This window comes from Sphaeramia orbicularis, chromosome 7 (assembly GCF_902148855.1).
Source record: "Sphaeramia orbicularis chromosome 7, fSphaOr1.1, whole genome shotgun sequence".
NCBI lineage: Eukaryota > Metazoa > Chordata > Actinopteri > Kurtiformes > Apogonidae > Sphaeramia > Sphaeramia orbicularis.
In genome coordinates this window covers 23,021,605-23,040,103 of record NC_043963.1, presented here as the reverse complement: position 1 = coordinate 23,040,103, position 18,499 = coordinate 23,021,605, and the positions used below count along the sequence as shown (strand labels likewise).

The 18,499-nt window shown below is 36.8% G+C and overlaps 2 protein-coding genes across 7 annotated transcripts in view; one reads left to right on the top strand and one right to left on the bottom strand.

The window, feature by feature from the left end:
• The window catches only part of magi3a (membrane associated guanylate kinase, WW and PDZ domain containing 3a), a 186,203-nt gene extending 180,193 nt beyond the window's left edge, over positions 1-6,010 (bottom strand). For 3 of the 6 annotated variants that reach the window (XR_003935791.1, XM_030138193.1, XM_030138194.1), the window contains exon 1: positions 4,795-6,010. Coding sequence is in view for 4 of the 6 variants with exons in the window: in XM_030138193.1 (XP_029994053.1) it covers positions 4,795-5,101 (307 nt within the window). In the remaining 2 variants the exon portion in view is untranslated. The remainder of the gene's footprint in view (positions 1-4,794) is intronic. The other 3 variants (XR_003935792.1, XM_030138191.1, XM_030138192.1) reach the window with 1 other exon arrangement.
• Positions 6,011-12,089: 6,079 nt separating this feature from the next.
• Positions 12,090-16,967, top strand: LOC115422439 (tyrosine-protein kinase STYK1). Its single transcript, XM_030138795.1, has 9 exons — positions 12,090-12,135; positions 12,327-12,525; positions 12,558-12,814; positions 15,416-15,597; positions 15,710-15,790; positions 15,979-16,196; positions 16,285-16,325; positions 16,419-16,515; positions 16,703-16,967. The coding sequence occupies exons 1-9, from the start codon at positions 12,090-12,092 to the stop codon at positions 16,869-16,871; spliced, it is 1,290 nt and encodes a 429-aa protein (XP_029994655.1). The 3' UTR covers positions 16,872-16,967.
• The last annotated feature ends 1,532 nt before the right edge of the window (positions 16,968-18,499 follow it).

Here is an 18,499-nt window from a genome sequence, read left to right as displayed (position 1 = left end):
CTCAGTCCAATCAAACTGAAGTAAAAGCAGTTCAAGCACATTTTCAGGTCACACTGGTAATATATAGAAAACTAGAAACGAGGTAGAAACAGACAAAGCAGAGAAAGGAAAATATATCAAGAAGATATCGCAATTATCTTTGGCTCTGTTATTGAAGCTTATTGCTACCTGATGGTTCCTTCAGGGTTACAATACTGCTCTATTTATTTAATTGCATTTCAAGCCTAAAATGAGTCTATTAGACAGAGAACAACAGCCAGTGACTGCCTGAAAATGCTACACATTTCACAAAAAAAGCCCCTAGTGACATACCTTAAGTACTGTAGTTATCCATACCACTCTCTTTCATAAGTGAAAAAAAGAAGAAAAAAAAACACAGTGGGTTATAAGTGGGGTGTGACTAAAACTACCAATTTTTGGACATAATTTCTCACCAGATACAACAGATACCGTGACTTAGGTCTGTGTTCCTGATATAGACTCCTGAAATATGCTCTTCTGTAGCAGGAAGACTCCTGGGAAGAGTCTTGGCTGAATTCCATTCATCTATAAAAATATTACTGAAAAAGTATATAAACACTGTTTCTTTAATTGGCATCCATAATATCTTTATTAACATACAAATAATTTACACGCCACCGTGGGAATATCCCTGTCCTACTTAAACACCATTAAAAATGTACCCTGATGGTGAAGTATAGTATAGAGATATAATGAATTATACTTCATATCGAAAGGCAGTGCCAGTATGACTCATGCGGTCCAGTATTAAGAATCTCTTATCCACCAAAGGCAAATAATTATTTATCTTTCAGACTTTCCATGATAAAGCAAAGGGATTCTTTTATAGACCAGATTTGTACATCAAGGGTGCTCCAGCTCAGTGGTGCTATGTGGTCGATCCATTAAGCTCCACGAGGCAAAAACAAGCAGATCTAAGTCTGTTTACGGCATTAATCAATGAGCTGCCCACTCACAAGTCTCTAAGCTGCAGTAGGTATCTGCGATGCCTCTACTCTCAATTGTCCCCTCAAGGTTACTGCCTATTGCCTTGCTTCTCTGTCGGGATGGGAGCTGCATACTGAGTGCATCAGCTGGTCTGGAGCCAGAGGACCACTCAAGACAAACTTCTGTTTTCTGTCCTGATGATGCTGGAGAAGCATTGAGTGTTCTCAGCTGGAATGAAGGCAAAAAAAAAGTGCAGGTCCGGTTTGCTATGACAGCTGAGTAAATTTACACCTTTCACTGAGGAAGCAATGACTACATTTTAAAGATTTGTTTTTACATTCCCTTGGAGAATAGAGTAGTAGAAGCAGTGATAAAAGGTTTAAAAAACACAGAGAAAATAGTATTCTTATGATAAGTATTCGTATTTTTAAAAAAAAGGATTAGAGGGAAGCTAAAAGTAAGATTAAAATATAGAAAAATGTAGTGAAGGAAGGAAAATACCAGAGATGAGGGGGAATGGAAAAATGTGATGATAAGGCATAATGGAGTGAAGGGAGAAGATAAAGACAAACTAGGCTGCAAGAAACAGGGAGGAAAAAACAGCAGAGACAATGTAATGTAAAAGCTTTTCATTCAGACTAGTGTAACTTTTTTGCTGCGTTTGCAAGACGAGCAAAGCTTAACTGTGACTACACTTTAAAGAACACAGATCTGCCCCTTTAACATCCTTCATCTTGAGCCTCAGCTCTGCTCATTCCTAGTATTTATCCTCATTTACAAGTTCACCATCTCCTGAGAATACGAGTTCACTCTGACACCGGTTGGCTGAATCCGATCTGCCCATCCAGCCACCTCATCTTGGCATGGAGCAGCCATCAATGATGGATGATGTATGAATTAATCATGAGAGAGAGGACAGAGATATAAACACACAGCAAGGCCCCAAGGGGAACAGAGGAGTCCATGGTAAGCAGCCTTCACACATGGAAGTGGAGCTGGAGCATCACTTACCATACAAGTAAGGTTATGTAACACAAGGTCAAAAAGATTACTTTAAAAAGCTGTGAATGTTAACAGAGTAAATGGAGAAAATACACACTTATATTACACTTAGGCAGCAGGAAAAAAAAGCACTTTCAGTTAAAAATACTTCTCAGTTTAGAGATAATGACTTGATCACACATTTTACCCTAATCAAACTTAATTTATAGCAGAAATTAACCGACTAACTTCATGAAACTCCGTCACAGAGCAGAAACACCAACAGTCAGGGTGTCAATTGTGTCACCGGGCTAGTGCAGCATCTTGGGGATTTAAGGATACGGACCTAATTGATTCAATTAGACTGGGACTCACCTCAACACCACAAGCAGACGGACACTGTCTAAGCCAGGGAGGCCACCATTAACAAATCCCTGCACAGTGTTTGCAAAGTGCCACACTCAGCAGTATCTCTATCAAATCTATCCAACCACACAAGCCTTTACACACACCCTGCCTTTGCACCAGTTAGACGTTGAATGTCAGTGTGTTTTGACACATTTAACACATGCTGTTCAATAGGCATGACTCTGGACCATATGCAGTCAGGAAGTGCCAGACACACAGAGTAAATCCAATCAATAAGCTTTTAGCTGGGTTTAGACACAGAATTAAAATGACATTAAAGCTGTGTCCTCTTACATGTGTGCGTGTGGACTATATGTGTCTGTTGTATGGTATAGAAGCAGAGGAAGGAGGGGTAACACATGCATAAAAAAGATGCAAACTCAACAACCTTTCAGTTTAAAACTCCTTTAACCCTTTCATGCATACTGGTTACTACAGTGGACAGTTATTCTACAGCTGTTCGCTTGTATATTCATGGGTTTTGTTGTTTTAGCTTCATATCATCCAACACAGCACCATCCCATACACTGCAATTCATACCATTCAAACCTGATCTGCAGTAATGTGTTTGAGTGTAAATAAATTGCTAATTGTTATTAGACTGTAATTTAAAAGTTTTCTCAATCAAAAAAAAATTTTTTTTGCATATTTTCTCCATGGAGTAATAACTAGTATTAGAGTTTGTGAAAATGTTAGAAAATATCAGATTAGCTGCATGAAAAATGTTTTTATTTCATAGTTTTCCACTTTCTGATGGTGGGTTTTAAATACACGTTTTTGTTGGGGGGTTTTTTTGCTTCAAAAATTAACCCTTTCATGCATGAATTATGAAAAAAAACGATCTAGATTTTATTTTTAGACTGATTTTATTACTCAAAATTAGGCTAAAGTTGAAATGCATGTTGAACTTTTTTTTTTTAAATATGACTTTATTAAGATATTTAATATTTGAGTTTTGACTTTTTTTTTTTTTTTTAATTAAATTATTGCATATATTGGAAACATCACGATGCAATATTTTTTTCAGACACATTTTTAAAAATTTTTATGGAATGTCCGTTGTGGTGGACAGCTGTTTTGTTTGTTTTGGAGGGGTTTTTTTGTATAAAGATATGACTCCTGTCTACAAACATGGACAGTAAACCCATAGCTGGGTCTGAGGGGGTTAACTTTATAAGTTCACAGAGCAGTCCACATTCTAAAACTAAGATGACACTTCTTTTCATTGTATTGCTGTGGGTCTATAGAGGGGAAACCCATGTGGTTTGGAGAATATTACCTTTAGAACCCTTTGGATAATGAGCTTAAACTATGTGTCCAAAAATGTGGACGCCATGCATGAAAGGGTTAAACACATGGTGTCCAGGTAAGTGGACATTTTTGTAACTCCATGAAAAATAGGTTCATGTTACTGACCTGACTTCTTCCCTGGAGTCTCTGTGCTTTATTGCCTCACAGGTTTTCCCAGGATCATCACAGGTTTTCCCTGGATCACCACAGGTTTTCTCTGGATCATCTCTGGACCTGCTGCTGTGGTCCTGCCTCTCTCCACCTTCATCGTCATCACTCACTTATCCATATAGTTATGATAGTGTTTATTATACAGTTCCATAGATGTTCTAGTTCAGTTATCTCTGCATCAGCTGCATCCATGTGTCTCCCCCTACCTCCCCCCTCTCCCCCAGTCTCCCTCTATCTCTATCGCTCTCTCTTTTTCTCCTCCTTTACTCTCTCTCTTTAACCCAACTGGTCAAGGCAGACTTCAGGAGTCTGGGTCTGCTCCAGGTTTCTGCTGTTAAAGGGAAGTTTTTCCTTCCACTGTCACCAGTCACCAGTGTTTGCTCCTGGAGGATTCTGCTGGGTTTCTGTAAATTGGCTTAGAGTCTGGTTCTGACCAACTCTACATGTAAAGTGTCATGAGATAACTTTTGTTATGATTTGGCGCTATATACATAAAATTTGATTTGATTTTGATTTTAAATAAAATTCAATCACATTGGTTTTTTTAGGGGGGGGTTTTATGCCTAAAGAGGAATAAAAACACTCAGGAAAAAAAATCTTAACTAAGGTTCTCATAATTCATGCATGAAAGGGTTAAACTTGTAATATTTGGCAAAAGTAGGAAATGCTTTACCTCTGTGGGCAAAAAACCAGACTTTCATTCATCATGGGAACAGACCACAGGCTATGGACTCACACACACACACACACACACACACACACGCACACACTTGATCCTTCCACAATGTGCCCACCAGGCAAACAGGGGCTCAGCTGTGGGGCTGTACCTAGAAGCCCCTCTTATTTATTCATGATACCAGTCACACCTGTCCCGAGCTTCTCAATTTTCAGTCACTCTTCCACCAATTCTCTGTGCGTAACGTGTTTGTATGTGTGCGTAATGTGGAAGCTGGAGTGTGGAGGGTCTCAGTGATTCCAAATAACATGTGCACACACCTGGTTTCACAGTCTTCAGACGGATTGGCTCTCGAAAGTGGCGGATGACAGCCAGTGAGTCCCGGTTGGTCAGTCCGCTCACCGGAGTGCCGTTCACCTCCAGCAGCACGTCTCCACTGCACGGAAACCTCCCAACGTGACAAACCATCGCCTCGGAAACTATGTGTCCGAGGTAGGGGAACTCTCCGAGCTCTGCGCCTCCACGCACCTCCACCACGGTGACCAACTCCCCGGAACCCCCCCAAGACACGGTGCACTCTTGCACCTTAGTGGACCAGTGCTTCTTCTTCTTCAGTGTCTTGGACATGGTTGACCTGCTCTTGTGAACCTAGAAGGAAGTCCAAGAACGAGTGTCCTTCAGTGCAAAAACCCGCCTCTTACTCTTAAGATGTAATGACGCACGGAAAAAACATTGCAGATTATAAAAGTCGAAGCTGGTTTCCTTTATTTTATTCCATTCCAGGCACACACAAAGAAAACAAGTCTGTGTTTTCAGATCACCTTCACTCTGTTGATGTCCGATCTTCCATGTATTACCCAAGCATCACCTGTCTGGGACTGGGATGCCAGACCTGCGTCAGTGTCGCATTGAAGCGGAAAGTGTTGCTTCTGATGCTGGAGCTGGAGCTGGTTCGATCCCACACCCCAGTTTGAAGTAATGTGCACTTCAAAAAGCAGCAGCGGGTTCATCCACCCCACTCCACAGATCTTGTGAACCCCTGCAGTTTGTGCGCACCGGAGCCAAACGCGTGGTGTCTATTCCATTTAGGAGTTTAAAAAAATAGACTCAATGTGGCAACACTGTTGAGAAAATAGTTTAAGCTGGTGGAATAAAAACGGAGAAAAAAAAAGCTTGATTTCCCAAACAGATTAGTGAGCTGTGGTGCGCGTCGTCCCGTGATACTTCTTCATGCTTTCCAATGAACGGCACAGTCAACTTTACGCACCTGTCCTTCTGTCCTGCCCTCCTCTGCGGTGACATCAGCAACGCAGCCCTTGGAAACGGAAAAACATACCTGGTCCTCTGCTGAACCGGCTGGTGATCCGGTTCTTACAAAACACTTAAGTCCTGTTTTTACTCGTGCGTAACGCGCTCCGTGGACTCCCCTTCTTCTCCGGAGGCACTGTGTGGATTTTTTTTTTCTGCTGAAAACTACGCAGCAGCATGCAAGAGCCGTGATCCGATTAAGGTCCGCTCCATAACTTTTTTTTTTTTCTATCTTTTCCGTGTTGCTTTTCGATTGCAACTCCTCTGGTCCAATCCCAGGTTAGAGGACGGTCCTAAAGATTACGCACGAACCAATAGTCAGTGGCAGGAGGCGGGTCATGTGAGGCTTGGAAACGCTGGATTGTGTGTTTAATAAGGCGGAGCTTCCCGAGATGGGACGCATATTTCACGTGGGAAATAGGTTAAGTTCTGGGAAAGGCGAAATAAAGCTTTGAAATAAGCCTTACTGGTGTGTTTGAGCCGGTTCTGTTTGCTTCATATGTGGATAAAGTTATGACGTTTGAGATGCAGTTGGACAAATGCTGAAATTCCTGTTCTTAACTGAGGAGGCGACCCTTTAGAGGGGATTTCCTGCCTAATCCTGCCCTCTTGTGGTTATAAGAGTCAGTGGATGGAACTCACAAAACATCACACAAACCCATATGTCCATTGGTACCCCTCAAATTGCGCAATCAGAATTATACATAGGAAATTTAGATCTATTCTTGAGTAAAAAAAAAAAAAAACAAAAACTAATAATAAATGCATTAGAGCACAGGTGTCAAACATGCGGCCCGGGGGCCAAATCCGGCCCGCCACATGGTCCAATCTGGCCATTGGGATGAATTTGTGAAATTCAAAAATTACACTGAAGGTATTAACAGTACAGGATGTGAAAATCACTGTAGGTCAATTCAATCTAAAAATAATCACACCAGTAAAATACTATCATAATAACCTATAAATAATGAAAACTGTACAGGGTGGGGAAGCAAAATTTACAATGAACATTTAGTTGTTTTTTCTCAGCAGGCACTACGTCAGTTGTTTTGAAACCAAACATATACTGATGTCATAATCATACCTAACACTATTATCCATACCTTTTCAGAAACTTTTGCCCATATGAGTAATCAGGAAAGCAAACGTCAAAGAGTGTGTGATTTGCTGAATGCACTCGTCACACCAAAGGAGATTTCAAAAATAGTTGGAGTGTCCATAAAGACTGTTTATAATGGAAAGAAGAGAATGACTATGAGCAAAACTATTACGAGAAAGTCTGGAAGATACTATTAAAGAAGAATGGGAGAAGTTGTCACCCCAATATTTGAGGAACACTTGCGCAAGTTTCCGGAAGCATGTGAAGGCAGTTATTGAGAAAGAAGGAGGACACATAGAATAAAAGCATTTTCTATGATGTAAATTTTCTTGTGGCGAATAAATTCTCATGACTTTCAATAAACTAATTGGTCATACACTGTCTTTCAACCCCTGCCTCAAAATATTGTAAATTTTGCTTCCCCACCCAGTATATTTTTGTCTTTGTTATAATGTAAAAAAAAAGTTACATTACACAAGAATATTTACATTTACAGACTAGACTTTTACAAAAAAATGAATATCTAACATGTCTTAAGAGAAGTATGTGGAATTTTAATAATATTCTCCCTGTTATTTAATGTTTTGTGTATTTGTAGATCCACTGTGTTCTGTAAGTTGTGATTCACATGTATAAGTGATAAACTAAGGCATAATATTCTTAACATTGCACTTATTTTACTAAAGAATTTTCAGGTTGTTCATATTCTTTCATGTTATGTTCAAATACAATTCAAAGATGTAAACATTTTCATTACAGAATTTTGATTTTTTCACTCAAAAGTTATTATTATCTTATTATTTATATTATTTTACAGTTCCAGCCCACTTTATATCATATCAGCCTGTATGTGGCCCCTGAACTAAAATGAGTTTGACACCCCTGCATTAGAGAAATGATTCAAAGGGATACAATTTGTAAGCAAGCTTCCATCTTTTTTTGGAGAAATTTATATTCTGATGTGGAATGGGAAAAGGTATGGTTATTACCAAGGAAGTTTTTTATTTTTTATTTCAAATAAAGTGAGAGAGGTATCTTTAAAACTGTTACATAGGTGTTATCCAGTTAACTCAGCTTTAGTTAAGTATAAGATCAATGTCGACCCTTTTTGCTCATTTTGTCATAATTTGGATGAAACATTAATTCATTTGTTTTGGGAATGTGAATTTTGTCAAATATTTTGGTGTGATATTAATCTTTTTTTTTTTAATAGAAAGCTGGATATTTCTTTTAACTTCAAAACTGAAGATATTTTATTTGGTTTCTTTATTACTGATTTGCCTGTTCGGAAATTGTTTATTCTTAATCTCATGTCCTTATTAGCTAAATTTCATATGCATACAAGCAAATTTGCTAATCAGAAACCCAGCTTTGTGGTATTTAAATCTTATTTGAAATCCTATTTAGACACACTCAACTTTTGCACCAACCCTAAAGCTGTGAAGACTAAAGCCTTATGTAACGAATTTAAGTTGTAATTTATTTATTTTTATTTTATTAATCAATTTATTTATTTATTTATTTTTCTTTCTTCTTGTTTATTCCTTTACTCTTTAAAATTTATTTATTTATTTATTTATTTATTTGTTTTGAATTTACTTACCTATTTATGTAATTGTATTTAAGTTCTTCCTGCCTCACCTCGAGCATTATGATATGTTGTGGTTTTTTTTCTCCATGCCATGTTCTGGTCTATGTGTATACAATATTTTGTAAATAAAGTATGGAAAAAAAAAAGTCCATTTGTACTCCTGCTTTTTGATGCACAGAACTGTAAAGTAGACGATTCGGACACAGTTCACATCCTCTACACTGGCTCCCTGTCTCTCAGAGAATAGACTTTAAAATTCTCTTGCTATCATATAAAGCACTGAATGGTTTAAGCCCAAAATACATCAGAGACCTTCTAGTCCAGTATGAACCATCCAGACCACTCAGGTCATCTGGTGCAGGTCTGCTCTGTGTTCCAAAAGTCAGAACTAAACATGGAGAATCAGCGTTCAGTTTCTATGCTCCGTATATCTGGAACAAACTACCAGAAAATATCAGGTCTGCTGAGAGGCTGCTGAGTTCTTTTAAGTCAGGGGTGTCAAACTCATTTTAGTTCAGGGGCCACATTCAGCTAAATTTGATCTGAAGTGGGCCAGACCAGTAAAATACTACCATAATAATATATAAATAATGTCAACTCCAACTTTTCTCTATGTTTTAGAGCGAAAAAAAAGTAAATTTACTTTACGAAAAGGTTTATATCTACGAACTATCCTTTCAAAAGATGTGAATAACATGAACAAACTGAAAAATAAGTGTAATTTTAACAATATTATGTTTCAGTTTATCATTGACACATGTACATTAGAACTTACAGATCACAGTGGATCTACAAATACATAAAACATTTAATAACAGGCAGAATATTGGTAAAGTGGCACTTCAGACATTTCAAAATGTTCATATTTGTTCAGCTTATTTACATTTTTTGTGAAATTATACTTTGTTTTAGTGTAAATACATGAAAATATTTACATTTACAAAGAGAAAAAATTGGAGTTATTATTATTATTATATGTTATTTTGATAGTATTTGACTGGTCCTGCCCACTTGAGGTTGAATTGGTCTGAATGTGGAACCTGAACTAAAGGGAATGTTAATATCTTTGTGTAATTTTTGCATTTCACATATTCATCCCAAGGGCCGGACTGGACCCGTTGGCGGGCCGGATTTGGCCCCCGGGCCCCATGTTTGACACCTGTGATTTAAGTCAAGGTTAAAGACTCACCTGTTCACTGCTGCCTTTGACTAAAAGGCTTTTTACTTTTTAAATTTTATATTCTCTTTCGAAACTCTGCACTGCAACTCTTACTTTATTATGTGTATGTTTTTATGTTTTTGGATTTTATGTGTTGTTTTCTTACTTGCTGTTTTTAATCACCTTTTACATGTTTCTTTTATAATGTTTTAAATGTGTTTCTTTTTCCCTTGTCGTTGTATTTCAATGTCCTGTGTGAAGCACCTTGAATTGCTTTGTTGCTGAAATGTGCTTTACAAATAAACTTGCCTTGCCTTACAAAGTGCACAGAGAAGGACAGAAACTCTTTATTTTGTATTTCACTCTAACTGTAGAGCTTGTGTCCTTCATAAAGGTCATAAAGAAATATATAACCAGCTGCATTTAAGTAGCATATGTAACATGAAACAAAAGGGGAAAAAATGGCAAAAATCTACAACCACGCCTGATTGTTTTCATGCACTTATTCGTATTTTATATCTTGTTTAACCTATAAAGACCAAAAGAGCCACTGGCAACAAAAACTGTCTACTGATATAAACTGTTTAATACCTGTTGTTGATCCATTAATCCTATCAATACATGTAAATCACTGGTGTAAAACACAGTTATTCATCTTTTCATGGTCATCAGATATGACCCATCTGGACATTCAGAGGCTCCGTCATCTTCTACAGCAATGATTCACCAGTAAAACCCATAGAGTTTGTTAAATGACAGTGAATGGACATGCTTGTTTTTACGTTCAGTTATTGATATTTTTGCTGAAAAAGTCACTTTTCTTCAGTTTTCTGTTTCTTGTATAATAACCCTCAACTTTAATCAGAGCTTTTATGAACGTCTACATCAGGGGTGTCAAACTCATTTTAGTTCAGGGGCCACATTCACCTCAATTTGATCTCAAGTGGGCCGAACCAGTAAAATAATAACAGTGAAAAAAGTAAAATTATATTATGATCAGGTTTACATCAATAAAGTTTCCTTAAAAATCTGAATAACATGAACAACTTGAATTGTCTTAAGAAAAACGAGTGCAATTTTAACAATATTCTGCTTCGGTTTATCATTTACACAAGTGCATTACAATCGCACAAAACATTTGGTAACGGGCAGAATATTGGTCAAATTGCATTTACTGTTCTTAAGACATTTCCGTTTGTTCCTATTTGTTCAGGTTATTCACATTTTTTGTAAATGTATAGTTTGGTAATGTAAACATTTTCATGTAATTTTACTTTTTTACACTTAAAAACAAAGAGAAAATTTGGGATTGTCATTATTTCTAAGTTATTATGATAATATTTTACTGGTTCTGACCCACTTGAAATCTAATTGGACTGTATGTGTCTGTATGTGGAACCTGAATTAAAATGATTTTGACACCACTGATTGTTAATATCTTCAGTGTAATTTTTTTTTGCAATTTTTTACAAATTCATCCCACTGGCTGGATTGTACCCTTTGGCGGGCTGGATTTGGCCCCTGGGCCGCATGTTTGACACCTATGATCTACATGATCAGTGAAGTAAGTATTGGAAAATACATGATTTACACAAAAAAAAGCAAAATAGGGAGGATAATATTACAATCAATGGTGATAAATGACTTAAGAAAGGTTAAATATAGAGAAAACTTCATTTGGGAAGTGCCACTGGGTCTTTATGGGTTAAAAGTAGCTGGTCATGATCCTGATGAAGACCACGAGCTGAAATGCATTGGTACGAATAAAGTTATTCCATACAAGTGCTGCTGGAGTTCTTGACCTAAAAGAACAGTATCACACCTTTAACCTACTAACTTTTTATTACTTTAGTCTATAATTTATAAGCTTCAGTTAATTTGTGCTTTAGTTATTGTTTGGTTTTATGATCTGTTTGTATTTTCACATATGGGACATAAAACCGTACAGGGAATAAAACATTTATATGGCTAATATGTTTACTGTTAAGAGTAGATGTAAGTGACTCACCTGTTAATGTTACTGTTTATTAATGATTAACATTCAGTCAACTTTCCAAATCTCCTCTCCGGTCAGTGCCCTCACAGGCAGACACACAAGGCTGACTTAAAACCGGTGATAACAGACACGTTGTGAATATTCAACATCCTGCTGCTGGATTCTCAGGCTTTTCTTCTGTTTTTTTTTTTGTTTGTTTGTTTTTTTTAATATATATTTAAATTTGCAAATTTGGAATATTAAGACTTCAATTGTCAGGTAGGGAAATGTCAGTATTAATTGTAGCTGCAAACCTCATGGCAGTGCTTTCATTTTATTTTGTTTCAGAGAAGGTTTTTTTTCATATTTAATTAGTATACTCTCCACAGGGATCACCTTGTTTGGAGATAAATTATAATGGCATCTGCTGACTTGATCTGATGTTTCTTTTATATATGAAAAAAAAAAATGTTACTGCTCCTTATGGATGGGGAAACAAAATGTAACGACACTTCCTCCCCCTTTTGTGGTAAGTATTACATGACACTTTCTGTACAGCAGACGGCTCAAGGTTACACTCTTTTATTCTGCGCTCTCTGGGGTAAAATTATGATTTTCACTCTCCTGGTTTGTTGCTTTTTGAAGTTAGAGGAGGAAACCCTGTCACCCAAAGTGTTCTGAAACCTTCTGAGCCTGCTTCTTGTTGCTTTTGTTGATTAGATGAGGAGTCATCAGGTCCACTTGCGGTGATTATCATCCCTTCCCTGTTGGCTCTCAGCACCGTTTTAGTCGTGGCTCTGATTTTCTGTAGTCTTCACAAGAACAAGCCAAGAGGACAAAGGACGGCGGCTCATTCTGCAAACAGTATAACATTAAATAATGATTTATCCTCTTTGGAAAACTGCACAAAACATTTGAAGTTGTTCCGTTTGTGGCCGGTAGCAGTACCAGGTGCACATTTGGCTCTGGTTCATTATTAAACTGCCTCCACTGTTGTGTTTTAACAGGCCAGCAGAGAGTGTGTGTAACTGCAGCGTCTGTCAGTACTCCAAAGATGCAGGCAGCTTTGTATCACTGGGAAATCCCTAAGGAGTGTGTTCTTGAGGGAGTAGAGTTTTGGCAGACTGGACGCTACGGCCCCATTTGTAAAGGCCTGCTGAAGAACAGGGACGGAGCTGCCTCTGCTGTGGTGGTGAAGTCCCTCAGAGGTACTGCATGGATGGATTTACCAAATTCATCCACTCATTTTTTCTCCCTTGTAAAGGGGTGCTTCTATAAAACTGGCTTCATTTTAGTACCTGACACTATACCAGATTTTTAAACCCAATAAATACCTTAAATACACACTGCATGGTGCAAAAAAAAAACACCCAACAGCATTAATAAATGTTCCTGAACTATAAAGCAAAAAAAAAAACAACAACAAAAAAACAAAAAAAACCAATATTATATCACAATGTGTGTGTTTTTATGTTTAAATGCTTATTATACACAACTCTAGAATTCACAATCCACATATGGTGTAGTACCCCCAGGATGTACCTAATGATGACCTCAAATAAATGAAAAAAAATTATACTCTTGCTCTGAGCCATCCCAAAATAAATGAATGTTTAATTAAATACTGGGGCCAAAAATAGGACCCAAATCTGAACATTAAAGCTACCTAGGTGTCAGTGCATTTGATCTGGAAACACCGCTGGAAATGGTCTTATATACCGCTATAAATAAAGACACTGTGTAAAAATTTGAATAGAATAGAATAGAATAGAATAGAATAGAATAGAATAGAATAGAATAGAATAGAATAGAACAGTCTTTATTGTCATTGTAACATGAAAAACGAAATTAAAAAAGTGTCATCCAGTCAGTGCATAATAAAAACAACAACACAGACACAAACATCATAATAGTAAATAAATAATGATGAAAACAAACACACAGTCATTCATTCAGTCATTGCACGATCTCCATCACTGTATATATTATAGATTCTGTTGGGTTTCTGTAAATTGGCTTAGAGTTTGGTTTTGACCAACTCTATATGTAAAGTGTCATGAGATAACTTTTGTTGTGATTTTGCGCTATATAAATAAAATTTGATTGATTGATTGATTTGATTGGTTTTCCCCCCGTAAGTGGCTTTTGAAAAAAGTGTCTGCCAAACGCATAAATGTAAATGTAAATATATGTGTTGTGTTAAACATTGCTTTTTATGGCATTGAGGGTGGTTATTGGTTAAATTTGATGATCCTTATGATTTTTTATCCAGACATGTGGGTTTTTCATGAATCTCAGACTCATTCCTAGTTTTGCATGTAACCCATCGTGTCCACTGGTGTTACATGCAGAACCTGCACATTTAAACACAAATAAAATGCAACAGCGGTCATTTTTGTGAAACACTCTGTCTTGCATAAATAGTTCGATTCCCAAAATATACCTGAGAGAATACAAAGATATAAAAAAAAAATAGTAGCATGCAATTTCCGTGTCCATTTTACCATGTTACATGTGGATTGTTGTATAAAAAAGAATATAAAAAAATATAAAAATGTGTTTTATCTGACAAATAGTTTCTCTTTTATCTCAGTAAATACACTGGTCTACAAGGAAAATGCTTCCAGAATAAAAGTAATGAAATTTTACCACATGAGAGTCACTGATAAAGAAAAATCAAGTCAAAAATGCTGGTTGGCTGAACTTTCCAAGATACAGCCTTGGGTCAAAATGTGAAATTCAAGAATTAACAAGAGAATGGGTTTGACTCAAAAGGAATATTTGTCTCAGAGCTACAAGATCTACTTCAAAACACTGTCTGCACATTAGAATACATTCACTTTACAGGTTCTATTTAGTGGAAGATTTCTAAAACTATTATATAAATGTACATAAACCAGTATATACAGGGTGGGGAAGCAAAATTTACAATATTTTGAGGCAGGGATTGAAAAACAGTGTATGACCAATTAGTTTATTGAAAGTCATGAGAATTTATTTGCCACAAGAAAATTTACATAATAGAAAATGTTTTTATTCTATGTGTCCTCCTTCTTTCTCAATAACTGCCTTCACACGCTTCCTGAAACTTGCACAAGTGTTCCTCAAATATTCAGGTGACAACTTCTCCCATTCTTCTTTAATAGTATCTTCCAGACTTTCTCCTAATAGTTTTGCTCATAGTCATTCTCTTCTTTACATTATAAACAGTCTTTATGGACACTCCAACTATTTTTGAAATCTCCTTTGGTGTGACGAGGGCATTCAGCAAATCACACACTCTTTGACGTTTGCTTTCCTGATTACTCATATGGGCAAAAGTTTCTGAAAAGGTATGGATAATAGTGTTAGGTATGATTATGACATCAATATATGTTTGGTTTCAAAACAATTGACGTAGTGCCTGCTGAGAAAAAACAACTAAATGTTCATTGTAAATTTTGCTTCCCCATCCTGTATGTGTAATAACACTTAATCATATACTTTGAAAACATCAGCAAACTGGCACTTTTGTCATTTATTTTCCAATTAATCTTATTAAAATAACATTTAGCATATTTAATCTCTGAAGCAAATCATCTCTAAAAAATTGTAAACCAGTGATATCTATTTTTAAAATAGACCCTTAGTGCTTCCAAACTTGCTTCATAACATTAGTCTACATCTGGTTTAAATTTTTTGCCCCCATGTCCTGCACCCATATACATTTTGTCTTTCTAATGCTTTGTAATTCTAAAAAAACACACTACTACTAAGGTTGTCGTATGTATCACACTTTGATTCCTGTGACTTTCTGTTTTCCTGCACAGATGGCCCTGACCGACCCGAAGCTAAAGAGTTTATGGACTGGGTTTTATTTCACGCTAAAGTGTGTAAGCATGAGAATGTGGTGCAGATGTTATACTGTCAGACGACACGTTTTCCCATGTACCTGGTGTTAGAGGCCTACGACCCTGGGAACCTCCTTCACTTCCTCTGGACACTTAGAAATGTAAGCTCTACCCAACTGTGGCCCAGGCTGGTACTGTACATATATTTCTACATGATGACACAGGCAGTTTTAATTTAGCTCCACCATGAAAAATGGCTTTTCCCTCCAACAGAATTTGATCACAGCAGATCTATCGCAGAACTTCTCGGAGAGGTCTGTGTTTTTGCTGGCAAAGCAGGTGGCAGCTGGCCTGGTGAGTCATTCCAATTATTCCCAAAAACAGCTTGACTGAAATAAGCACAATTAAATGTCATGTCCTGTTACTGATATCACACTGTTCAACAACAAATCCTTGATACAAATGCAAGAGTTATGGTTCATAAAGTGATAAATCGTCAAAATATTCTTTAAAAGTTTGAGATTTTCTGGCTTCACCCTCAGGATTACCTGATGTCAGAGCACAGATTGGTGCACGGTGATGTTGCCGCCAGGAACATTTTAATTGGCCCGGGCCTCTCAGCTCGGGTATCTGGTCTGGGTGTGGCATTTGGAGGACGCAAAACGGATTCAGCTGTTAAGAACAGGACGACGCAGGTGCCTCTCAAATGGCAGGCCCCAGAGAGGATTATAATGCAGCTGAGTATCGACAGGAGCGACGTGTAAGGCTACATTCATGCTGAGAACACAAGCACACCTACACTGGATGCTGTAAATATGGAAATTATACTAACATTCCTATTTCCTTAGGTGGTCATTTGGAATCCTCCTGTATGAGCTGATAACATTAGGTAAAGCATCTTATACAAATTACTTTTAATCCTTGTGCATTTTTTTAATGAAAGAATTGTTTGCTTATTGTGTTGAATTCTTTTTAATCCCAGGGTCTCCTCCATATCCTGAACTTGAGCCTTTATCTGTGTTACCAAAGCTACAAGGATCGTATCGAATGAAGAGACCAGAAAACTGCGGAGGATCTTTGTAAGTACTCTGAGATACGCTGCATGTCAGCAAAACACGGAGATAAAATGTTTCCCTTAATAGCAAGAGGTCTGTTGTACTTATGAGCGTTGCATTTCTGCACAAACAAGAATACGGTTTAGCTATGACAGGACTGCATGTGGTGAGAGAGAAAGACACTGACATATTCATGTTGTTTGGGTTTTAGGTACGATCTAATGAAGTACTGTTGGATGTGGAGTTTCAAAGATCGGCCTGCGTTTTCTGCCATTATTAAGCTGTTGGAGTCCTCTGTGCACCTGGCAGATACTAAAGCCATTTGTGTTCCTGATGCCATAGATGTATTTGACTACAACACAAAAGCAGGGCTGCTCTAGTAAACCCTCTACAAATATGTACAATATACCACACAAGAAGAAAAAGATCTATATATTATACTATTTTCTTGTTCATCACTGCAGATTATTTTCTTTGACTTTACCTGTAAATTACCCATTTTAAAGACTTATCTTATCTTATCTTATCTTATCTTATCTTATCTTATCTTATCTTATCTTATCTTATCTTCAGATAATTTTTCCACAGACTGTTAAGCAGGGGTGTCAAACTCATGTTAGTTCAGGGGCCACATATATGACCTGAAGTGGGCCGGATCATTAAAATAATAACATAATAATACAAAAATAATATCAATTCCAAAATTTGTATGTCTAATTTCTATATTTTAGAGTGAAAAAAGTAAGATTATATTATCAAAACTTCTACATCTACAAACTCTCTTTTAAAAAAATATGGAAAAACATGAACCATGACCAAAATTAAATTTATTAAGAAAAAAAGTGCAATTTTAACAATTTATGCCATTATTTGGCCTCAGCTTCTCATTTTTACATGTTCATTACAACATACAGATCACAGTGGATCTACAAATACAAAAAATATTTAATAACAGACAGAATATTGGTACAATTACTCTTAAATCTCTTAAGACATTTCAGGTTGTTCATATTTGTTCGGGTTTTTCACATTTTTTGTTAGGGGCTAGTCTGTAAATGTTAACATTTTTGTGTAATTTTACTTTTTTACACTAAAACAAAGAGAAAACATATGTGGTTTTCATTATTTATACTTTATTATGATAGTATTTTACTGGTCTGACCACTTTAGATGGAATTGAACTCAATTTATTTTGACATCCTTGATTGTTAATATCTTCAGTGCAATTTTTGTATTTCACTAATTCATCCCACTGGCCGGATTGGACCCTTTGGCGGGCCAGTTTTGGCCCCCGGGCCGCATGTTTGACACCCCTGCTGTAAAGTTTTAACAGAGGTGTCAAAAGTATTCCCATTCATTCATCAGATAGAAGTACAGATACTAGGGTTATAACAGACTTCTGTAAAAGTTGAAGTATCAGCTCTAGTTTTTTACTCAAGTAAAAGTGTAAAAGTACTGGTTTCAAAACTACTTAAAGTATTAAAGTAAATGTAAGGGGGAAAAAATGCCATTAGGACAAAAGCTTAGGTCAGTGGTTCCCAAACTTTTTTGGCTCGTGACCCCATTGTAACATCACAAATTTCTGGCAACCTCAGACATTCAAAACGGAGAATTTTTTTTTGCTAAAATTTATTTGTTTTTGATCATGTAATAGTTTTCTATACTATGTTGCAAATAAACATTAATTTTAAACAACGTTTAAGTCATATAATGGATATTATTATGGACAAAGGCAGAAAAGCCAGGTGTAGATTACTGCACAAAGTGAGAATTTTATTTTCCTTGGTCAGGATATGTACAGTCAGTCCAGCTTGGATTTACAAGGCTGACAATTAATACTGAACAAACCAGAACTCCAACTATGAATTATGAAAGAGCTGCAGCATCTGAAACTGACCACAATGAGCATTTGAAAGATAAACAGTACCACAGTGCTTCAGTTTCAGCTTCAGTTTGTTATGTCTTTTATGTATTTGGATTGTCTCTCTCAACTCACCATATATTTTTT